Source organism: Octopus bimaculoides, chromosome 26, assembly GCF_046866305.1.
Source record: "Octopus bimaculoides isolate indiv1 chromosome 26, ASM4686630v1, whole genome shotgun sequence".
Lineage (NCBI taxonomy): Eukaryota > Metazoa > Mollusca > Cephalopoda > Octopoda > Octopodidae > Octopus > Octopus bimaculoides.
This window is the reverse complement of record NC_142953.1, coordinates 1,459,892-1,485,380: the sequence shown is the minus strand read 5'-3', so window position 1 is coordinate 1,485,380 and position 25,489 is coordinate 1,459,892. Positions and strand designations below refer to the sequence as shown.

General features: G+C 39.0%; 1 protein-coding gene across 19 annotated transcripts in view; it reads right to left on the bottom strand.

The window, feature by feature from the left end:
- Nucleotides 1-25,489, bottom strand: part of LOC128247007 (uncharacterized) — a 361,520-nt gene that overhangs the window by 9,821 nt on the left and 326,210 nt on the right. For 10 of the 19 annotated variants that reach the window (XM_089342830.1, XM_089342833.1, XM_089342829.1 and 7 more), the window contains 13 exons: nucleotides 21,100-21,238; nucleotides 19,581-19,676; nucleotides 18,647-18,846; nucleotides 18,324-18,509; nucleotides 17,501-17,587; nucleotides 16,791-16,880; nucleotides 14,540-16,305; nucleotides 10,253-10,409; nucleotides 9,438-9,612; nucleotides 8,752-8,863; nucleotides 8,099-8,247; nucleotides 6,909-7,109; nucleotides 4,193-4,363 (listed from right to left, as the gene is read on the bottom strand). In XM_089342830.1, coding sequence (XP_089198956.1) covers nucleotides 4,193-4,363; nucleotides 6,909-7,109; nucleotides 8,099-8,247; nucleotides 8,752-8,863; nucleotides 9,438-9,612; nucleotides 10,253-10,409; nucleotides 14,540-16,305; nucleotides 16,791-16,880; nucleotides 17,501-17,587; nucleotides 18,324-18,509; nucleotides 18,647-18,846; nucleotides 19,581-19,676; nucleotides 21,100-21,238 — 3,529 coding nt within the window. Of the gene's footprint in view, nucleotides 1-4,192; nucleotides 4,770-6,908; nucleotides 7,110-8,098; nucleotides 8,248-8,751; nucleotides 8,864-9,437; nucleotides 9,613-10,252; nucleotides 10,410-14,539; nucleotides 16,306-16,790; nucleotides 16,881-17,500; nucleotides 17,588-18,323; nucleotides 18,510-18,646; nucleotides 18,847-19,580; nucleotides 19,677-21,099; nucleotides 21,239-25,489 lie in introns of all 19 variants that reach the window. The other 9 variants (XM_089342824.1, XM_089342827.1, XM_089342823.1 and 6 more) reach the window with 2 other exon arrangements.

The window sequence follows — 25,489 nt, the reverse complement described above, 5'->3', positions numbered from 1 at the left end:
ACACTTAATGAGTGTTTAACGTGCAGGAGCCGAAAAAGGAACTGAGGCAGACAGTGAATTTTGGTTTTGTTGCCTATTTTTACTAAATGATAAAAATAATGATAATAATAATAATAATAATAATAATAAAAGTAATAAAAGTAATAATGTGTCGTCTCAGTAAAAACAAAGTTGAAACAATCTTTGAACTGACCTTCAAACTGATATGAGGTACTGAAACTAGATGGAAAAGGTTATGAATAGTGGCAACTAATGGCAAGAAAAGCAAACGAGAAGACATGATTGAAGAAGTTAGAGAGAGAGAGAGAGAGAGAAAGAGAGAGGGGGTGAGGTGATTTAAGTGGAGTATGTGTGTGTGTGCGTGCGTAAGCCATATAAATATATATATGAAAATAGATTGACATCAAATGTCAGCTACAATTGTCATGGCACTCTGTCGGTTATGACGATGAGGGTTCCAGTTGATCCGATCAACGGAACAGCCTGCTCGTGAAATTAACGTGCAATTGGCTGAGCACTCCACAGACACATGTACCCTTGACCTAGTTCTCAAGGAGATTCAGCGTGACACAGAGTCTGACAAGGCCAGCCCTTTGAATTACAGGTACAACGGAAACAGGAAGAAAGAGACAGAGAGAGAGAGAGAGAGAGAGAGAGAGGACATCAGGGTTTGCCACCAACCCCTGCCAGAGCCTCGTGGAGCTTTTAGGTGTTTTTGCTCAATAAACACTCATAACGCCCGGTCTGGGAATCGAAACTGCAATGCCATGACTGTGAGTCTGCTGCCCTAACCACTGGGCCACTGTGCCTCCACTCAGCTACAATAAAATAGTATAAAAAAAAAAATTGCTGTTTAGAAAATTAACTTTTATTTTGCACTGGTTTCATTCATTAGATTGTGGCCATGCTGGGGCAATGCCTTGAAGAATTTTTAGTTGAATGAAGTGATCCCAGTACTTTTATTTAAAGCCAGGTACTTATTTTGTTTGTCTCTCTTGCCAAACTGCTAAGTTACTGGACATAAACACACCAACATTGGTTGTCAAGTGGTCAAGGGGGGCAAACGGACACAAACACACATGTAAACAATGGACTGTCATTCTCTACCTACCAAATCCACTCACAGACTGGTTTAATATTTGAGTTTTGTTCCTCCAACATTAATCACCACAAAATGATTAAACGTTAACGAAATATAGAAAATATCAACCAGAACAAGGAAGTACCAAATAATAATAATAATAATAATAATAATAATAATAATAATATGAAAAAAAATTCTTTTTTTTAAGAAAAACAATATACAGACCAGTACAAACGTTAGCCAATACAAAAAGTGACATCCTAGCTCTACATAATAGCGATGACGATGATGACAGACAGACGACAATGGCAACAATAGTAATAATAATAATAATAATAATAATAATAATAATATCCAGCCACAGAAACAAGAGCAGCACTAAAAAAACAAAAAGAAAAAAAAGAAAAAAAAAACAGCAACAGAAGATTTCAAGCAAAGTATATCCTATTTTAACTACTTTTAACAGCGTGTAACCATGGAAACAAAACTGGTAAAACTAACTATAATATATATATAAACACGTAAGAACCAATAAAATTTATTTTTTTAACTTCATCTGACAAAAAAAAAAAAAAGTAAAAAATATAATTGTCGAAATGACAAGATTTTTGGAAATGACAAAGAAATAATAAAAGTACAAATAAATAGCAATGGAGGCATCAATATTCCTAGTTTTGGAGAGATTTTCCAGACAAAAATAATCAGGTACCAGTGAAGATGTTCAAATAGTGAAATAAATAAATAAATAGAATACATAAAGACATCTTTGAGACTCGAGGAAATCATTTTGAATAAAAGGTGACTGGATGTTTTCGTTTTTTATTTTCTTGGCATCAATTGGTAAAGAACATAAACAGAAATCTAAAGAAAAGCAAGGCATTTTTCTCAGGTTTACTCAGCCTCAAACTTGGTATTCTTTGCCTCAATCTCTGCATTTTGATTTCTCCTCATAAACCTGTCACTGTTATTTAAAGAGTTGGTCAGTTTTTCACATTACAAACAGCAGCCTGCCACCGGCACTGATCTGGCAACAAACACACTAAAACAGAACCACAATTGAATTGTCATCACGCTGGAAAAATTGTTAGAGGCATCATTTCTTCAAGCCATTTATACTCGCTGAGTTCAAATTCAGTTGAAGTCGACTCTTGCCTTTCATCGTCTCAGGGTTGATAAAACAGGCATCAGTTGAGCAACTGGCGATGTAACTAACAAACTTTAATGAGTTCCCACCCAACAAAAACTTCAGGTCACCTGATAGCCAGAGAAAAGATGAATGAAACACTGCTCAGCATTTCGTCCAGCTTGCTAATGATTCTGCCAGCTCACCACCTTAATAACTGTAATGATCTTTTCTACTACAAGCACAAGGGCTGAAATTTAGGGGACAGGGATAATCGATTACATTGCTCCTAGTACTTAATTGGTACTTATTCTACCGACCCCGAAAGGATGAAAGGCAAAGTCAACCTCAGCGGAATTTGAACTCAGAATGTAAGGATGGGCGAAATACCTCTAAGCATTTTGTCCAGCACACTAACAATTCTGCCAGCTCGCCACTATGATAATAATAATAATAATAATAATAATAATAATAATAATGGTTTCAAATTTTGGCACAAGGCCAGCAAGTTATCTTGCCATGGTTTACTATGTTCTGCACCAACGACACGACTGGAATGCCGTTTGTCACTTATCAAACAAACCTGTTCACAAGATGAGCATAAAACAAAGAGGAAAGAGAAAGACTTGTCAGATGCACAAGTAAATACTCCGTTTTCCCATTTAATGATGCAACCAGAGATTAAAAAACAGAAGTTTCAGCAAAGAAAAAGGGATTGTGTCTCCTCTGATGTGCAAAATCATGAAATACTGGCCAAAGGTTAGATCCTAGAACCGTGTGAAGACTATTTACCAGGTCAACAGCGAAACAAAGACCCGACAACTAATTAATTAAGAGAAAATATAAACAGAGCAAACGGTCAGATTCCAAAGTATGTCGTCGAAATAAAGTAATTGGTAATTAACAGAATAAATCATTTCAATTAAAAAAATTTTTTATCACGGTAAAAAAATAGTTTTATGAGAGAGAGAAAAAATGAGGTGGGGGTGATATGAGGGAGAGAGAGGGAGTTAAAGAGAGTTTAGACAGTAGGGAGATGAAGTGATTGAAAGAAGAAGAGTCTGACAGAAAAGGAAAACAGAAAGGGAGAGAGAGAGAGAGCAATTTGTGTGTGTGTGTGTGTGTGTGTGTGTGTGCATGTATGCATCTTTTCATCCTGTCATACAGTGTTTGACTATTTGCTTATTTACCAACACCAGAGTGTCGAAAAGCTCAAGTTATCCTCAACAAGATTTATCAATAGCATATTCAATCATAATAGCACCACAGACTGAGATTTTACCGGAAAATTCTTCAAAGATCAAACATCGCCACTACTTAGGATTGAACTGTTAAACAAACGTATGACCTATACGTGTATATATCTCGGCCAACTTATTCCTATTTCTACATGAGTGAATTAGTTCCAAGTCAGATACAATAGACGAGGGGGTGATTTTAAGGACTGGTTGTAACGAGAGGATGTAGACATGTCTTAGGAATCACTAATTACAGCCAAGATTTTAATTAAACTCATACATTAAAAAAAAAAAAAAGAAATATTTCTTTGCGCCACGATGAGTCTTCTAATATGAACACCTTGGATTGTGACCAAATTTCTACAGAAAATGGTTTATGAAGGGGAGAAGAAGAAAAAAACAAAAAACAAAAAAAAACAAGGAACTGGGGGTGGGTGGATAATTTTGTATCATGACTGTCAACAGAAAATAATAAACCCTCTGCAGAAGATGACAGGTTTTTAAATTGACACAGAAACTGGTGGGGTGGGGTGGTGGGGGGTTCTTGTTTTTTTTTTTTAATGTCCCCACCCTCCCTAATCATTACCACAACTCAGGCTTTGAAGGTCAGCTGGAAAACGGCAGCAACCTTTGTTACAGCAGAAAGCAATACCAATATATATATATATATATTTATATATATATATGTACGTTTATACATATATATATATATACGTGTGTGTGTACATTTATGCACAATAGACTTACGAGAAAATTGATACACCAAATGTGAGGGATCTACCAAACTTCTATCATGCTTTGAACGTAGGTAACACTCGTTAGTTACTCTTTGCAAGTAGATGTGTTGCTCATTAGTGAATCGTTGAGAGTATATTTCATAAATCATTCGTCCTGTCATGTGATCATTATGAAGAATATCTGCAATGACAATTTAAAAAAGGCAGGTTAATAAATAAAAACCACAGCAGGCGCTGGGTGGTGGCGCACCGCTTAAGGGTGGCCAGCTTACCTGGACAAAGGCCTTGAAATACGGCAGGCTGGGATCCGCCGGCTGCTGCTGCTGCCGCCGCCACTGCGGCCTGATAGGGGTGAGTATACTGGGGTAAATGATCCTGCTGATGTACGTGCAAATGCGTGTGGGCATGTGCATGCGTGTGCGTATGAGCGTGGGTGGATGCTGCAGATAGACTGGCCATCTGAAGGCGAACCATCGGGTCGGTACTGAGGGCAAGGCGCTCAGCCTGCAGCCGCTCAGCAGAGATTCGTTCCACAAGAGTTGAATATGCTGGATCACCCAACAAGTGAGAAATACCAGTTGGAATTCCTAAATAAACATTCAAAGATTACAATAACACTTTTTTTTTTTAAACATAATTAAAGCTTTACTGGGTAGTTGGAAAGAAAAAAAAATATAAAGAAAAGAAATAATTAAGCCAAGATGACATCTCAGTGAAGTATTTTAGAATCTTTGGTGATCTGCAGCTAAGTGGATATTGAAATAACGAAATATATTGACAGACAAACACACACACACACACACACTTTCAAAGGCACCAATACATAGGAAATATCTTAACTCTGACTGGATCTGTCCTCTCACACCCGCCCTACAATGTCATTCTAAAAATATGCAGCCATATCACTGAAATCTCAAAGCTATGAGATAATGGATAATTAATTCAAAACAATGAGCATTTGACAGAGTAATCCGAATGCTTAAAAGGTTAAGAAACTCATCAACAATTTGAAATGAAAGTTGGTGGCCACTTCATCAAAAGGATGCTGCTACAAACAGAAATGTGTAGGCTCATCACATCTTAACCTGTGATATCGGAAGGGTCTTGAAGAGACTGACCTTACTTGACAGCATCAATAACGACCAATAAACCAAGCACTCAAAAAATAACTAGCTTCACTCACATTTTGTCCTCAACGACTGACCTAATCTTGAGCAATGAACTCCTCATTACAAGGACCAAGGATCCCTAAATCCTCCCAGTTCTAACAAAGCTAATTTAACCCCCTCCACCTTTAACCACAAATCCATTTCATCTCATCCACTCATTCTACCGATGATGATCACAGTTTAAGGAAATCTATACATTGATTGATTTAGTAACCCAATGTAGCCATATATTGATCCAATAAACCTTCAGTGTAAGAATCTCACGCACCCTCCCACAAAACAGCTAATCAATCATGGACAGGAAGACATCAGGTACAGGATTAATAAATAGCTATTAATCTTCTCTATCCAGTATTGATCTAGCCATTAAACCTCTCCATTCTGTATCTATGTTTGTATCTCTTTAACCATTAAACTCCTCTATTCAGTAATTATCTTGTCATTAAACCTGGCTATTCAATACCTATCTATACCTGCCAGGCTATCTATCGACATTTATCAATATATCTAATCACTGAACAGACCAATAGACAAAGATAGAGCTGCCTGCCTGTCCATCAACTCCACTTATTTCATTTATATATGCATGCATCTATAGATATATTCTTTTATTCGTTTCAGTCATTTGACTGCGGTCATGCTGGAGCCTCGCCTTTAGTCGAACAAATTGACCCCAGAACTTATTCTTCGCAAGCCTAGTACTTATTCTGTCTCTTTTGCCAAACTGCTATGTTATGGAGACATAAACACACCAACATCAGTTGTCAAGCGATGGTGGAGGCACAAACATAGACACACACACACACACAAATACATATATAAATACAACGGGCTTCTTTCAGTTTCCGTGTACCAAATCTACTCACAAGGCTTTGGTTGGCCTGAGGCTATAGCAGAAGATATGTGCCCAAGGTGCCATACAGTGGGACTGAACCCAGAACCATGTGGTTGAGAAGAAAAGACTCTTACCACACCTATCTACCTACTAGCATGACAATTTATCTATCAGTTTCCCGTGTTCCACTATCCAACTATAGCATATAAAATACATACATCGACAACACTACAACCACATACATCTGTCTTACTAAATCTACACAAGAGGACACTCCATCATCATCATCATTATTTACTGCCTCTTTTCCATGCTGGCATGGGTTAGACAGTTTGATAGGAGCTGGCAAGGCTGGAGAGCTGCAACGGGCTTCATTTGTCTCTTTTGGTATGGTTTCCATGGTTTGATGCCCTTCCCAACACCAACCACTTTACAGAGTGTACAGGGTGCTTTTTATGTGACACCAACATGGGGGCTTTTTTTTTGCCTTGCCAGCACAGGAGCTTATTATGTGGTGTCAGTAGGGAAGGGACTCCAGTGTTACTTCACCGAAACCAGAGCCCCAACATCATCAGTTCACATGAAAGATTCTACATAAATTAACCAAAACATTACCTGATAGCAGATAATAGACGGTACCTATCAAAAGTGCCATTGGCTTCAAGTTTAATAACTTTCAAGAAGAAGAAGAAGAAGAAGAATGAGAGAAAGAGCAATCTTACCTAACCGTTCCAAACGTTCCCTCTCTCGTGCCAGCAGATCATTAGCTAAACTTGTTGGAGGGTAAACACCTGGTATATGAGGTGTGTTGCTACTGGAGCTGTTTCCCGCCGATTGTTGGACTAAATGACTTTGTGCTGCAGCAGTCGGAGGATAAGCATAACGACGCATATCGATCCAAGGAGCATCCAACGTATTTCCACCTGCAGACATTAGATGAGGACAGTCTCAGAAAACGTGACAGAATAAAATGCAATTACACACACATATATATACATATACACACAGGGACATTTGGAAGTGTGGAACAGTGACTATCAACCATTTCTTTTTTTTTTTAACCTTTGGACCCTCTTTGATCCCTATTTTGTTCAGTTGGACCCTCGTAGCCATTCAATGTTTGAAAAAAATCCCATTATATTTGCGTAGTTGAATATTATAAGGGATTGCATTTAGAAAAAAATGTTAAAATGTTTTGAGTATTGTAGAATTATAAGCGAATTATTGCAGATAAATTTTAGCAACAAAATCTTTTATGAAGCCCCAAAGGGTCATGTGGAGACTGGTGGAGAGCCATTGTTGTGGAGTACGATATACATTCAGAGCCATTTAGAAATATATAGTAAGATATGTATGTACACATGGCAATATTTAGAAATATTACAGAATAAGACACATATATATATATATATATATACACATACATACAGGGTTGGCCAAAGGTCGCCTGACAGTAAATCAAAATCATTTAATTCCAAGATTTTAAATGAAGGGTCTTGCTCAAGGAGAAGTGTCAAAAATGACCATGAGAAAACCAGAATAAATTAAGGTTCATATTCTACTCTGTTTAGCTGGTTCTCCAAGAATATATCTAATTATGAGTGTCAGAAATATCGTGTACTAGAAGATGAGGTAATAGTAATAGGAATTCTAAAAAAATTTTAGCCTCAATATAACCCAAATCCAGCTCCTTGTACTATATATATACAACCGCTTTTCGTTCCCAGCCATCAAAGAAATCAAGAGAGATAATTCAGTTAACAAAACTATGTCAACAGGAAAAAAGAATTATCTCCCTTCTGGAAACCTGGTGACAGAGAAATGGTTATGAAAGGTTTTTTTTTTTTTTTGAAATAACGAAAAGTTAAAAAAAAAAACACGAGAGATTGGCGAGTGTGCAATGTAAACTCACGTATTTTAGATCCAGGAGTACCAGGAGGTTTCATTTCCATATCTGCTTTGAATTTTTCTCTAATTTCCATTTCACGTAGCTCTCGTTCCCGTAATTCTCGTTCGCGGGCGTCTCGTTCCCTTTTGTCTCGCTCCAACTCAAGTTCAAGTCTAGAATGGGACAAATAAAAAGAGAGAAACAAAATAAAATGTAAAGAAAGTAGCCCTTTACAAGGAGTTTCATTAGGACACGTATAATGGTAGATTTAGTAAGACGAAAATGGAAGCAAGTAGAACATCATATCTGAGGTTCCACTAAAATGATTGACAACAGACGACGAGTAACTCCATCAACACAAACCAGTTATTATTATGCAGACATCAGTGTCAATATCCTTCTGATCAACTTCACTCAGCGATTAAATAACTAACCTATCTGCATTGCTTCATGCTGACTGATCAGTTGATAAACCAATCACATGAAACTATGGTGGTTTACCTGCAATGTCTGATAGCATGTCTAAGGATTTGGTTTCGAATCCCTGCTACAGATTACTCATGAGTAAAAAAAGGGGTTTACTCAGTTTTGTCACTGACTTTTACACAATGTGAAAACAAGCCCCAAACAAATTATTAAAAGAAAAAAAGTAAATAAAATGTGAAAATATTACTAACCTTTCTCTAGATCCTGTTGGATACATCGAGGCTAATCTGTAAGGTAACATCGGGTCAACATGTGGAGGTAAAGTTGACAGACCATAGGGACCAGACCGGCCAAAGTCTTGACCTGCAAATAAGGTTGAAAAAAAAAAAAAAAAAGGATAGTTAATTTTTATTCCATTTTCGTTCATTTAGATCAGTGGTTCCTAAAGTGGGCAGTATTGCTCCCATGGGGGCAGTAGAAAGTTCCAAGGAGGCATTGAAGAAAAGTGGGGCAATAATGGGGTAATGATTCATGTAGAAACAACAAAATAATGGGTTCATTAGGGTGCTAGGAAAGTTAAGGGGATGGGAGCCCGAAAAACCACTGATTTAGATAACACACATACACACACACACATTTATATATATAATGTATGTGTATATCTTTTATCTTTTACCTGTTGAAGTCATTAGACTGTAGCCATGCTGGAGCAACACATTCAAGAATTTTGTTGAACAAATCAATCACTACTTAAGTATCAGGCTTAAAGGAAAACAAAAACAAAATGAGTCCAGGGGGTCAATTCATTCAACTAAAAATCCCTCAAGGCAGTGCCCCAGCATGGCCACACTCTAATGACTGAAACAAGTAAACATTAAAGGACAAAGCTAAACATATCGGGGAAAAGGAAGGAAGGAAGGAAGGAAAGAAGGTATACCTAGTGTGTGTGGCCTGGCGTATTCACTAAGCTGTCTCAGGGCTGGAGTGTCATGACCAGGGTATGGACGAGGTGTCATTCTTTCGCCACCATATGGGCCATGCTGAGATGATAATGTGCTGGTCACTTGAGCTTCCGTCGAGCTGGACTTGATAGGCGTATCAATTCGTTTTGTCTGCAGAAAAAATAAAAGACGGAAAACAAATTCATCAATACATATGTACAGTGCACACGCCTGTGTCTGTGTGTGTGTGTGTGTGTGTGAAGGTATGTGGCTAAGTGGTTTGGGCTCAGCTTGTGAATTTAATTCCAGGCAGTGTACTATGTTCTTGAGCAAGACACTTTATTTTTCATTGGATCCAGTCCACTCAACTGGCAAAAATGAGTTGTACCTGTAATTCACAAGGGGACCAGCCTTGTCACATTGGTGTCATGCTGAATGATTAATTCAAAACAACGTGATTAAATAAGCATTACATTCGGCAGAGTAATCTGAATGCGAAACGGTTAAGCTGCTTCTGGCCATGCTGGATCATCACTAGTGTTTAGCAGTTAAAAGAACCAGTGCAAACTAAGAATGTTCAGAATCCAGCCATCAATTGGTGGATTAATAAACCAAGTTCTGAAACAAATGCTGCTTGAAACCGAAATGAGTTTGTATCAGGTTTATTGAGACGAATAACGTGTGGGAAGAAAACCTGATGAATTTAGCCATCATGGTCAAGTGTTTCTAGTTAGGTTATAAAAGGAAATAAACTATTAAATACATGAATATAGTGAGGAAGAAGAGGAGGCATGCATGCATAGACACTTACAGGCTGAACTTTCTCTTCCTTGATAGTAGCAGATGCTTGTAGGACCTTCTTTTCTCTTTCTTCACGTTTCTTGGCTAAATCCGAGTGCGGTTGAGGTTTAAAAACTAAATCACAGCGCGAACAAGAATTGATTCCTCTATTCAACAGTTTAATAAATCTGGAAAACAGGAAAACGAAAGAAATGTACGAAAGACTGGGCAGCTGTGTCTAATGCTATATAAACAAGGTTCGAAATGTACAGAAAACAAAGAAAAAAAACCCCAGAAGACAGAGACAGGTGAAGCAACAACAAACAAAGGTAACCCAGAACCATCTAAGATAGTTAGTAGCATATCATAAAAAATAAAGATTCCCTTCAGTCATGAATGACCATGGGATTACACCTAGAATGTTTCCCTCTGAGGTACAAGTCCGCAAAAGGTTGTTCAAGGAAGACCAGCAGTCCCATGCATACCAGCCTCCCTTCTCCACACCACCAGTGTTATCCAAGAGAAAGGCAAAGGGGCTGATGCAGTTTGGCACTAATGACATCACAACTCATTTCTAGAGCTGAGTGAAATGGAGCAATGTGAAATAAAGTGTCTTGCTCAAGAACACAACACGCAGGCTGGTCCAGGAATCAAACTCACTACCTCATGATTGTGAGCCTGACACTCTAACCACTGAGCCATGTGTCTTATATTATGGTTGCGTAACAAAATATCGTTGTCCCTACCACAATTAATCAACAACCTTAAAATAGTGATTAAACCCTGAGGTCAGAAGGCAGTAATTGGTTTAAAAAACTCATCATGTTGGGCACTTTTCAATCATCATCCTTTATCCTCCCTTTCTTTTCCATGCTGGTATGGACCGGACAGTTTGACAGGAGTTGGCCACCTGGAGTGCTGCCCAGGCTCAAAGACAGCTTTGGCATGATTTCTACGGCTGGACACCCTTCTTAACGCCAACCATTCTGTAAAGTGTTTCACATTAGGACAGGTACTAGGTGCTTATGTGACACCGGCGTGAGGAGTACTTTTTAAATGGCACTTAGCACCTGTGGGCCTGCAAGACAAGGACCTCTCGGCCGGAAGGAGTAGGAGTTGGGGCCATGGTTGTAGTCTGCTCCGACACAAGACAGACAGACGCTTTATTTGTTGTGAGGTATAAAGAAATGAAAGCATTGTAACAAGGAAAGTGGGATTAAAATGATGTGGCAGTAGGTTTGGCCTGGACATAAGCAAACATTAAAAGTGATGAGAATTTAAAGCGGCCAGTTCCAGCCTCTTACAACGTCATTCTAAGAATAAACAGTCACATCACCAATCTCAAAGCTACGAGATAATGCAGGATTAATTGAAAACAATGTGAATAAATAAGCATTAGATTTGATAGAGTAATCTGATTGCTACAGGGTTAAACTAGAAACTCAACAATCATTATACAAACAGCTCTTATAAGAACTTTATCTCTAATAAATATCTTTCTTGGAAAGACCTTCCAATCATAATTTCACTAAACTCTGATTTGTCTAAACTTGAATGTTATCAGGCAGAGTTAAGAAAATCCTGCACCCACTCCCCAGATCCCAGCCAGTTTGAACTTAGAAATCTGAATGCACAGAAAAAAGCAAAAAAGTAACTGAAAAACTAAAAAGGTTTCCTGCTGTGTCACATGATTCCTATTGAAGATAATGTACGTGTAACTCCCTCAGCAGTGAGGGTCGTGGAGCAACAAGGTGGATGTGAAGTTGGGCATATTGATCATTTGATGTATAATCTTTATTCAGCACAATTACAGGATTGAAGAGCCTCTTCAATCAATGGTCAGTCTAGGGTCAACCAATTCAATTAGTGGATTACAGCCAGCTGATAGCACTAGTGATACATCAACTCACTTTAGCCACTTGAAAAACACTATGGATGTCTCGAATCTCATAGTGTCAGCAATTGAAGCTGGAGACTCACTGAAACCATCAAATGAAAATCTAGATTAGTTTTATAAATCCTATCTCAGGTGGTGCCATTAATCTTCCAGTATTTACACCGGTCATATCCAGCCCAAATATTTTATCTGTTCTTCGTTCAAACTGACCAAATTTGGCCCCTCACACCTAAACTACAATGCCAGTCTAAGAAATAAATAATCACATCACTGAAATCTCAAAACTAACGAGATAACGCATAATTAATTCAAAACAATGTCAATAAGTGCATAAAATAATCTGAATTTTCAAGGGGTTAAGTTAGAGATTGGCCTGGAGCACAATTTTGGATGAAACATATCTAAGTTTGCCGAAGTTTATCAAACAGAATGACAGCCTTGTGAAAGGGAGTTCTACACCATGTCGTCCTCTTAACAGTATTTCTTCAGCTCCAGCAGACAAAATACCAAATTATTGAAAAATAGGACACACCAAACAATAGACTGGATGTGAATGGAGCTCCAGCTCTTACGTCTGAATTTACATACAAGAACAGTTAACTATCAAACCTATTATCATTGTTATTAGCTCTCAATGATAACTAATCTTAAAATAAACATTTCAGTAACCACTTCAAAGTATCAGAGAGAAAAACTACAACATAAAAACAGGTTAGAGGTGGTGAGGAGACGGAGAGAGGTGAGTGTCACTCTCTTTAATACATGGCGTCTATATATATATATATATATATATATATACACACTTGTGGGTGTGTTCATACTTTTATACTGATTGGACTCTGTGTGTGTGTGTATGTGTGTAGACAAGCCTACAATTGAAAGAAACTTGAAAAAAGGAAGACTAGAGCTCAATCACAACTGGAGGCAAGTGAAAAGCTATCGGCTGGAGGACAGGGGGAAGGGAGGGTAGTCTTTTAACAAAAGCCTCCCTGTTGTGGCGATATGTAATTTGTTTAACTAATTCCCATATAATTAGGTCATGAGAGAGAGCAAGAAGGAGAAGGCCAACTGGTTAATGACAGAGCTTTTAAGAACAAACTCACCTCTTCATGAGAGAGAGAAAGAGGAAGAGAGAGGGGGAGGAGCTATTTATAGACACCTATGGAATTTTGGTGCAACAAGAACACTGCCTGAAAGTTATTTGTTGCTGACAGAATTATTCATTGAGGAATAGAGATTTCAGCAATCCTTTGATGGTGTCATTCACCAACACAGTTTTCCCTCATGACGTAGATAAAGAGGGTGAATGACCTTGTCTCTTCATACTGACACTCTGGAGACCAATACCGAAAGAATTCCCAGATCTCTTACAACCAGGAACAAGAGTTTTATATCTCTTTCTTTATTTGTATTTTATTTATTAGTGGAATAGGCCAGATGACAACTTATCAAGACAGCATTCTAGTAGTTGGCGGCCTTCTTGTCGGTAATCATTGTTCTCTGAATATGAAACCACTTATATTCTACCAGTCTTCACACCCAACAACCTACACGGCACGTTGTTTTACCAGATGCGAACACTGATCATGTTCACTAGGTGAGGACCTGCTGAAAGATACACACAACAGGCTTCCATTCAGTTTCCAAATACAAAATATCAATCACAAAGCATTGGTCAGTTCAAGGCTTTACTAAAAAACACTGGCTGAAGGTGACACATGGTAGAGATGGAACCTGGAACCACTTGGTTACAAAGCAATAAACATGCTAAGCCACTAATTACGTGGTAAGTTCAAATCAGTCCACAGCCAGTGATAAGGTCCCTGAATAAGGGCCAGGTTTTACTCCATCTCTACAGTTTAGTTGTTGCTGTTTAGCTCCCAACCTACCCTGGTTGATCAAACCATCCCTTAATTTTGTATAGACAGGACTATATTAACTAATGAGTGCCCTTTCTTTGTTAATACATTTGGGTGTGAACCGAGAGAAATAGGCTGCAATTTGTAATAAGTCCTAAGTTCTGTTGACTCATTATGGTTTAATTAATAACAGTGATTAGACACAAGGCAGCAAACCAGCAGAGTTATTAGTGCTAGGAACATAAATTGTGACTACGGTTTGGTGGAAGATTTTAATTCAGAACTTATGAAAACAAGACATTTGTACCACAGAGCCAGAATTGGTTTCAGGTGGGTTGGTATCAAAAGGGTTAAATGATGATGGTTTGCCCAGGCCTGGCCTGTGCAGACTGATGAAGGCCCTAGATATAGGCACGTGGCAATTAAGACAATGGTTCTAACAAAAACTGCCCTAACCAAATATGATGCATGGGTGGGAGGGGAGAATGAATGTAAACCAACGAAATCAAAGGAATTTTAAAAGAAACTCAACAAAAAAAAAAAAAGAAAACCCTTAACTTACATAGCGTTTTTACTCTTATGGAATTCCTTATTGCAGGGTGTGGCATCTGGTCCAGGACTGATAGGCCTGTGGCACTCATCCTCATTACTATCAGAGTCTTTTTCATAGTGAGAATCTGTGGGGATCTGCTCAGGGGCTAAAGGTTGCGAATGGGCAGACTGAGGAGGCAGCGCCAATGACATATCTTTCGTATCCAAACATTTGGGGTTCAACTCATGAGGCAGGTTTTGAGAATGAGTTTTCGGAGATGGCGGAATCGGTTTCAGCTGATAGTCTTCTGGTTCTTTCTTGATTTCCACGTTGCCAGCAGTCGGATGGGTCTGAGCTAGAGGCGGCACAATGTACTGCTGCAGAGGCGGAGGCGCAGAATGAGACTGGCTGTGAGGAGGTAACGACGAGTGATGCTTCTGTGAGATTTGAGGATGAGACTGCGGCGGCGGAGGTCCGAGAGAAGAATGTGAGGGGTGTGGCGGGGGCTGGCTTTGATCCAGAATGGAGTGATGGTGATGTGAAGAGAGAGTTTGTTGGGGGCCACCGTTGGATGGCGGAGAGGGAGGCTGGTGACGAGATGATGGATGTGGATGGTGTTGTTGTTGTTGTGAAGGCTGGTTTGGGCCCTGTGACAAGTGAGAAGGCATCTGCATTGATGTAGGAGGCGGTTGATGCAGAGGCTGGTGCATTGAGAGATGATGGGGGGGAGGAGCCACCTGCTGCTGCTGCTGTTGTTGTTGTTGTTGCTGCTGTTGGTGATGGTGGTGTGGTGGTTGTTGCTGTTGTTGTTGTTGCTGTTGGCTTTGTTGCAGATGAGGCTGTGGTGCTGAGTGCATGTTAGGAGTCTGTTGAGAAGGATGCAACATGATGTTTGAGGATTGTGAAGCTTGAGACGATGGAGGAGGGGGAGGAGGAGGAGGCGGATGTAACGAGTGTGGAAAGGGGTAGCGGTCCATAGGGGGGTACTCCCAGCGTTGGGGAGGTTCTGGCGCAGCAACAGGAGAATCGATCTCCTGTTTGATCTGCATCGGGGGTGCAGGCAGAGATAGTGAATGAAGAGGAGAGAGGGGCAAGGCAGCAGACATGTGGCCCGGGGCTGCGCTCGATGGAGGAGGGTGGTGGTGGTGATGCTGTGAGAGAGGCCATGACAGAGATGGTGGGGGCGGCGGTGGAGGTGGAGTGTTCTCGACAATGTCCCTCGGCTCTTGTTTGATCTCAACGAGTGGAGCTTCAGGTAAAACTTGCTGTCGTTGAGAAACAAACTCTTCTTCCTCTTCCTCCTCCTCTTGCTGAAGTGGTGGAGGCGGAGAATGAGCCGTTTGCAGAGGGGGGGGTGCCACAGGTGGCTGTGGCGGAAGCTGTGTCTGTGCTTGCAGCAGAGATGAAGATGACTGTTGCTGCTGCTGCTGTTGCTGTTGTTGTTGTTGTGGTGGCGGTGGTGGCAGTTGTGGTTGTAGTTGTGGTTGTTGCTGCTGTTGTTGATGTTGTTGCTGCTGCTGCTGCTGCTGTTGTTGTTGTTGTGGAGGTGGCGGAGGAGGTGGTGGTGGTGGCGGTGACGGTGTCTGTTGTGGCAGAGATGAGGGAGGAGGTGCCGCTGTCTGTGGTTGAGGAACTGGGCACTCAGTAGGCACTGATGGGGGACGAGTCTCTCCCCTTGGGGTTGCAGTAGATGAAGGGGAAATGGTTGCAGGTAGCTGAGAAGACAACTGAGGTTTGCACACCAAGTTATCTGCAGGGCTTGGTGTACTTGGTGGTGAATTTGAACTCAAATCATCCTGGAAAGAAAAGAAGACAACAGCAAATTAAGCCATGTACAGGTAAAACACGTTAAGGTGTATACAAGTAAAATATGCTTTAAGATATGTACAGGTAAAATACATGTTAAGGTGAGTACAGGTAAAACACACAATGAAGTAAGTATAAGTAAATTACATATTAAGGTGTGTACAGATAAAACACACATGAAGCCATGTACAGGTAAAATACACATCAAGGTGTGTACAGGTAAAATACACATTAAGCTGTGTACACATAAAACATACATTAAGCTGTGTACAGGTAAAACACACATTGAGCCATGTACAGGTAAAACAATAAACCGTGTACAGGTAAAATACACATTAAAGTGTGTACAGGTAAAAAACACATTCAGGTGTGTACAGGCAAAACACAGAAACAGGTGAATGAATTAAGGTATGTAAGTGAGAAAGATAAGTTTATGAATGAAAGAAAGGCAGGTGTAAAAGCTGCAAATTCTTACCTGGTTATTTTCAATATCACCTTCATTTCCATTCTCTTCATTTCCAGAGATGCTACTGCTGTCAGAAACCGATTCGGAATCTGAAGGACCCTGTGTCAATAAACAGTGCAAAAGATAAGAAGAAGAAGGCTTCCAAATGCTGGCACAAGGCCAGCAGTTTTTTATATTATGCTGACCCCAATAGTCAACTGGTACTTATTTTATGAATCCCCAAAAGGATGAACAGTAAAGTTAACTTCAGCAGAATTTGAGCTCAGAAGATAAGGACGGACAAAGTGGCACTGAACATTTTGCCCCATTAATAATAAAAATAACAATAATCCTTTCTACTAAAGGCACAAGGCCTGAAATTCGGGGTGGGGGGATAGTTGATTACATCAAAAGGGCTAATTTTGAAAATAATCACGAATTTGGAAGGCTTTAGTATAATAACTTGATCAATATTAAGCTGATGTTTAGAACAGGACAATGAATAAAATGAAAGGTTTTCAGAAGTTCGGTATCCAGAAACCACAGGTGGTTTCAGGTAGGATGGTATTAAAAGGGTTCGATAAAAATGTCTGATCTCTTATTGATGAGGAGGAATGGCAGACACCCTATTAATACTGGTCTCAGAAATATTTTGCTATTCAAAATTCCCCCTTCAGACATTTTTCAATGAAAATTGTCAAATGACCATTCCTAAAGCAGCAAACGACATGTCAACATACCTGAGGCTTCTTTTTCTTGGAAAATTTGTCAGTTTCCAAATGATGCTGTCTTTTGCGACTTTTAACAGGACTCTCTGATGTGCCCTTCTGAATGCAAAGGAAAGACATTTGAAAAGAAAAAAACAAACAAAAACAATATATAACAGTAGAAATAGCAAAACAAAGAAAGTCTCTTACATATTTCTGTCTTTATATAACAACACAAGAGGATTTTAAATGACTGGGTTTAATGGGAATTGTCTGAGCAGACAAGTGGTAATGGTTGTTATGTCAGCAACTGGATACTTCCTACAAAGCCATGGTTTCTGATTAACCAACAGGATGATGGCATTGGCTTCTCTCATGAATCAGTCAATCATTGGTGATAATCTATTTATACTGATAAATAATCTGGGGTGTGACGTGCTGCGACATGTTTTCCAGCTCCAACTTTGCTGCATTGGCCACAAACTTGGGTATTGCCACCCATAACACAGTGGAGAGAAAATATAAGACTCCTTATTTCAGGAATATAGAACTGTATTGTCCTATTGGTAAGAAGCGGACAAGGCATCAATGGAGGTTTATAAGACTTAAAAATTCACTCTGACTATGCTATGCCTAAGGGCATAGCATAATGGATAGGGTAAAGACTCCCTTCGGCCATAAACGACCATGGGATTGCCATTAGAAAGCGCCTTAACAACCCCCAAAGAGTTAAGGGATTTGTCGAAGATTTTTTAAGCCTCAACTAAAGAGAAGCCGGGGTTCAAAGTAGAGAGAGAGAGAGACAGAGAGAGAGAGAGAGATAGAGAAGATGGCAGTGAGACAAGTTGCTACTCACCCTAAGTCTTGTAGTTGCTGTTGTCGTCTTTTTGTCACGGTCAGTGCTACTGTTACTACAGGTACTGACTGTGCTGGGAGATTTGCGACCAGTTATCTTCTGTGAACTCGATGAACTGTTGAGAGGACTATCAATATTATCTGGGCTACTAGTACTGTGGCGGTCCTTTTTCTTGCTTTTACCAGCCTGTAACGACACAAATGTAAACAAATCTGATTGGTATAGGGGTCCATGACTAGGGAGCAAACAGCAGAACATGAAAGGCAGGACAAATACTTCCAGGCTGAAGCACCAAAGTGAAAAAGAGAAACAGAATTACTCACAGATTCTCGGCTGCGCCTAGTGCGCATATTGTGTTTGCCGTTAATAGTTTCGTCCTCTTGGACTGGCTTGAAAAGAAATGGCGGAGGATCAGGCGGACTATCCACTACAGGTCTATCTTCACCATACTTTTTGAAAAACAAACGGCAGTCAGTGCACAGGAGTGCTTTATCCTTGCCTGCATGGTGCCAGTCCTTGGACGCTGAAAGACAAAGGGGGGAGAAAAAAACAAAGAAAAGAAAATTTACATTTAAGATATTATTCAACAAAATACAGCTGATGGTAATTAAAAGTTTCGAGAATAAACTTTTATGGAATGAATTGACATTTAAACGGGTAATATCTAACCTCTTACACCAACCCTACAATGTCATTCTAAAAATACATAATCATCATTTAATGTCCTTTGTCCACTAATGCTAAGGAGCATAGGGTCAGTTTCTTGGTTTTTCTGGGGTATATAGTCCTACCTGGACAGGGTACCGGTTTGTCACAGGATGACTCATTCTTGCTGGCTGAGTGGACTGGAGCAACGTGAAATGAAGTGTCTTGCTCAAGAAGACAATGCATCGCCCAGTCCAGGAATTGAAATCACAATCTTATGATCATGAGTTTAACACCCTAACCACGAAGCCATGTGCCTCCACTATCATAATATCAATCACAAATTTTGGCAAAATTTCTGGGGAGGGTGTAAGTTGATGACATCGACCCCAGTACGCAACTGGTATTTTATCAACCCCCAAAGATGAAAGGCAAATCTGACCTTGGTGGAATTTGAACTAGGAAGGCAAAAACAGATGAAATAGTGCTAAGCATTCTGCCTGGAGCACTCACGATTCCTGTAGCTCACTGCCTTGGTATTTATTATGTTAAACAATTGATTATTTTGTGAGAGAGAAACATTGTGATCCATGAGAAATCAAAGAGACTTACTAGTAGTAAAGCAGCGTCTACATGAGTAGCCACTCAAGTCGCGCCCTTCGCTGTCATCTGAGTCATTATCAGATATTTCACTAGCAGAACTGAGATCTGAAGAATAAAAGCAAAGACAAACAGTTTACAATTCAGCAATATTTAATTTTCAAAATATAAACGATTGCAGCGTATTAGCTATTTTTCAATGTTCCTTGACCATTTAATTCAGACACGTTTGTTTTTTTTTCTCACCCCATCTATTACTTCTGAAGAAGAGCGTAAGCTCAAAACATTAAAAACATTTTCCCACTGTTTTCTGAGCATAAACCTAATAGACTCCATTTGCTGTTCTTTTACTTCGTCTTTAGATTTCTTTTTTTTAAATTTGTGGACAATATTAACCATTATCCAGAAATCTTCCATCACACATCTGTGACCTTTTCAAAGACACTTTCCATCCTTGTGTGTGCACCTGCTCCACTTAGTCCATTCTATGAATGAACTAAACCGGACTAAGCAGAGCAGGAGAACACGAGAATAGAAAGTGTCGCTAAAAATGATACAGATTGACCATTATACTTCACTTAAACATTTACTATGGACTGTAGATCACTGCAGCGCAACTTTGTCAACGATCAGTTTGTATAACAAATATTCTGACACCAAATAACCAATAATTGTTTGAGTGAAGTTAACTGCCTTCATGCATTTTTAATAGTTAAAAGGTCTTTTTCCATACTGTAACCATATCAGTTTCAACACACGGTCTCGCATCAAATAACTTGTCTAGTAAACTGCAGCTCTGAAATTTCAGGGTAGAATTTTCCATCCACAATACAATAAAACAAGGATTCTCAAACCAGGGTACTCTACCCCTAGGGATATACAAGAGAGATCAGAGAGGTTTGTGAATTTTGTAAAAATACTGAAATTTTCAAGTAACACAACTGATTCAATGCAAGTCTTGTGTTAAGAAAAAACAGGAAAAATAATCCAGAATCCTTGTCTGCTACTGGATTGATCCCAAAATCTAATCAGTTTGTGCTAGTCATGAGGCTAAACATCCCTGAAAGTTTCATCCGAATCCATCCAGCAGTTCTCAAGCTATTTTGTCCATGGACAAACAAACATGACTGAAAACAATACCTCCGCCTTCAGTAAGGTGGAGGTAGCAGTAATAATAATAATAATAATAATAATAATGATAATAATAGTAACCTTTTCTACTATAGGCAAAAAGCCTGAAATTTTTGGGTGGTGGTGGTCGATTACATTGATCTCAGTGCTTAACTGCTTCTGTATATTATTGGCCCAGCAAAATTTGAGCTCTGAACGTGAAGACAGATGAAATGTCACTGAACATTTTGTCCAGTTTGGGAAGCTATGATTAACAGAGATTAACTGCTCATGGTAAAAAATAAGCTGGTATCTTAACTTCAGAGATTTATTGATTTACTTCAAGACTGAAGCCATCTTCTACAATGGAATAATAGAGTAAGAATTAAAAAAATAAAAAAATAAAAAAAGGAAATCTTACAGAATTCACTGGATGGCGGTCTCTGAGATCGTGTTGTCTGTCTTTTCAAACCACTCTGCCGACGATGTCGTCGATGGGGCCGGGCCGTAATGCCAGCTGGAGTCTTCTTCCAGAAATAGTAGTATTCAACCAGTTCACCCTGGGGAAAAGGAAAGAAAAAAATATTGAACAGATGAGAAGAGTTTGGCAGGAGACAAACATTGTAAGTACAGGAAAGTTGAGGGGCCGTAACAGAGAATCAAGGTCCATTGGGCCCCACCACTTGTTTACAAAGGAAGAAAACAGAACCCTTAGAAGTCAGGGGTTTCTTCCCTCTTGTGAATAAATTCAATATTTCTGTTGGTGAAGAAACTGATTCACCAATATTTTCAGTCTGGTTTACTCTTTTACTTGTTTCAGTCATTTTGACTGCAGCCATGCTGGAGCACCGCCTTTAGTCGAGCAAACCAACCCCAGGACTTATTCTTTGTAAGTCCAGTACTGAAAAGGCAGAGTCGACCTCGGCAGAATTTGAACTCAGAACGTTGCTATGGGCAAAATATCGCCAAGCATTTCGAATAACAAAACAGTTACAATGTTACACAATGTTGGTAATAATAGTAATTAAACTAAAACTTAATTAATTATAGTGGAAGTAGATATTAGTTAAAAGAGTAGAAACACTAATGATTTAACAACAATTAGTATAAGAATGACCAACAGAAATATATTAATACGGCTTTATATGTTTGTGTTGGAGGGAACTTCTATGTAGTCACTATTGCTAGAAACAACAGCCAAATCTCACTGAAAATACAGCCTACAATACAAAAAAACAAAAGATTTATTGAATAATGTAGTTGCAGATATGAACAAAGGCCGGACAGGCACATATAGACTGACCAGGATGTAAGCCACCACCAACACCACCAGAACAAGCGAATGAGGCATCTGTCAGTTATGGCCACGTACAGAGCACTTAGGCAGGTGTGACATACAGAGCACTCGAACTGGTGCCATGTACGAAGCACCTGTACTGGTGCCACATAAAAAAGCACCCAGTACACTCTATGAAGTGGTTGGCACTAGAAAGAGCACCCAGCCATAGGAAACCATGCAAAAACAGACAATTGGGACCTGGTGCAGCTCCCCAACCCAGCCAGGCTCCTGCAAAACTGTCCAACCCATGCCAGCAGAGAAAATGGACATTAAACGATGGATAATGATTTCTCAGAGTATGATATATATCCTACAACAATTAATTTATTAATAAGCTGCGAATGTTGAAAGACTATATTACTTATCGACATTAAATATCTGTACAGAAGGAAATAAATGGAACAAGAAAAAAAGCAACATCAAGAAACTAGCACCAAACACGTAGTTTATCCTGCTTTGGTATAGGGTTACTCAACCAATTATATCATTATTATTATTATTATTATTATTATTATTATTATTATTATTATTATTATTATCATTCACCAACTCCACTCCTGGTTCTCAAATGATTATAACCTTGGCTGTGTATCACGTGACTAAGATTTACTCTGCTAGAGTTTACAGTAATTGTTTCCTGGAAAGTGAAAAGGGGTGAACAGTACTGCTGAGCAGAGTTCAATACCGTAGTGGGCCATTTATCTTTTACTTGCTTCAGTCATTGGAATGCAGCCATGCTGGAGCACTGTCTTTAAGTGTTCCAACTGAATGAATCGAACCCAGTTCTTATTTTCCTGAAGTACCAACCTTATTCTATCAGTTTCTTTTGCCAAACTGCTAAGTTACAGGAAGGGAAAAAAACCGACACCAATTGTCAAGCAATGGTGGGCAACAAACAAAAGCAAGAAAAACATCTATCTATCCACATCCCCCAAGGCTCTGGCCGAGTGCTTTACCACTAAGTTAAAACTGCCCACTGACAACGACAACTTTTTCCACTTTGTAATATTGACCCAATTTTTGCTGCTGTTTTAACAGCGATACTGCATTTGAAAATATCGCTTTGTATCGTATGATCCACATTCGATGCTTCTAAAAAGCAAATGTAAGTTTATTTGTCTACACACATAGAAGAATAGGTTTGATATTGTATGTTTTAATGGCAACAGGTCGTAGAGCTACTTATACAGTTCAATCAGTGACAAGATATATCTATATGCAATAGATTTTTATACGAGATTACAGATTTAGATAAACAAAGATGACATCGAATGAAACTGTTAATAGTTCCAGCATGATCTACCAGGAAAGGGACCACTGGTTTACAGATAGCTCATCCTTTTATTTCGCACAACAGCAACCATCAAAACAAAACCATACCACTTTAGTACACATCATATTTCAGTTGCAACAACAAATTGACAAAGTACGAAACAGGAGACAAGAATGATTAAGTCAGAGATTATCATTTGCTCAGAGACAGAGAGAGGCAGAAGAGGAATTATCTAGATTTAAACACTTAAAACACAAGCAAGTTAATCAGAATTACTTAATCCAACAAATCCAATGCCAGATAGAGTTTGGAGCTTACTTCCTCTCATCGTAGTATAGAATTCCTTACTCAACACCAAAGATTTCAATCTAAAGACTGAAACATCATTTAACATCCATTTTCCATGTTGGCATGGGTCGGATGGTTTGACTTGGTTTCTACAGCTGGATGCCCTTCCTAATGCCAACCACCTTAGAAAATGTACTGGGTGCTTTTTATATGGCACTATCACCAGTGCTTTTTACTGGACTTGGTACCATCACAATACTTTTTATATAGAACCAGTACAATCCACATCCAAATAGAACTCACTATTGCCAAGTGGTGTTATAAAACGAAGAGGTAAGGCTTTAAAACAGTCAAGGTAAGGTTTTATAAAAGTAAAGATAAGGCTGGATGATCTTCAAGGAAAGGTTTTACAGGTGTCAAAGTAAGGTTTACAACAGTGAAGTCAAGGTAAGCTTTTCTAAAAGTGAACACAAAGTTTCATAATGTTCAAAGTAAGGTTTTATAACATTGTAGGTAAAGTTCTGTAAAAGTCATGATAATGTCTTACACCTGTGAAGGTACGGCTATGTAAAAATGAAGACAAAGTTTTCCTAACATTTCAGGTAAGGTTATATGACTCTGCCAGCTCACCTCTGAAACATGAGTTTGGTTTAATTAATTAAGAAGAGAGAGAAGTGTGCAAGACAAGACTGAGCTGAGCTGAGAAAGGATTCGTTTAAACTGAAGCACTTTAATAAGGACAAAACAACAAAATGACCAACAAGCAAATGGAAACTTCCAGAGAGAAAACAAACAGAAGACAATAAACAAAAGTAAAAGAAGAATTGAAGAAGACGAAGACACACACACACACACTTGGCCCACAGGAGATTAATTATTCAGTAAGATGTGGTAATAGTCTCCTTCAATATGTATAAGCTTTCTCAAACAACAAGCTAATAAATATTAAGTTTCTATTTTGCTTTGATAGCCACCACCACCACCACTCCAGTCGCCATCACATCGATACTACTCTATTACCATAATAATAATAATAATAATAATAATAATAATAATGTTCCCACAGCTGTTACATTCAACTGTACAACATAAACAAACAATAGTAGATTCAGGACAAGAACAACATCACCACCACCACCAACAACAACAAACTCCAACCATGTGGTTACCATCACAACAGATTACTGGCTCTATTCACCAGGGTGATTAGCTGTTTAATAATTCCACCAGGGTTCAAACAAGTGTTGTTAATTTCTGAGGAACTGCTTTAAATACCACCACCACCACCACCACCACCAGCAGCAGCAGCTATTTAGAAATTATTTACAGCTGTTTTAACCTCTTCTGAAATTATTAACACTTGATGTGATAATAATGTTTAGTTGTAAAGAAAGTGTTTAACAAAACTGGTGATAGCTCTGAGAAAAGCTGGCTGCTGCCACCACCAGCATTTGTTTCCTGTTTAACCAGTTAACAAGTAACAGACCTCTACTTATTCTGCCATTTCATCGATTTTGCCCCATGTCCTTTCAGGGTTGATGAAATAAGTGCCAGTTAAATACTGGGGTCAATGTAATCAGCAAGCCCTCCCCCTCAAAATTTCAGGATTTGTGCCTATAGTAGAAAGGATTATTATTATTATTATTAAAGTATGAGGAAGAAATAATGTGAATAGAAGAGGAATGTTGAAGTTAGTGTCTATATATTTGTTCGGCTGTTGAAGCCAGGCTGTGTCACTTGTGATAAATAACAGTGCTTTGTCGGATGATATCATGTAAAACAGTTTCTCAAATGACAACTGCTCCTCCCAGGCATAAAGCATTCGCTTCACAAACCACTGAGTAACGATAGTAAACGAGAGAGAGGGAGAGAAGAGCAAACTTTTAATTGCTTAAATACAATTATTTGAAT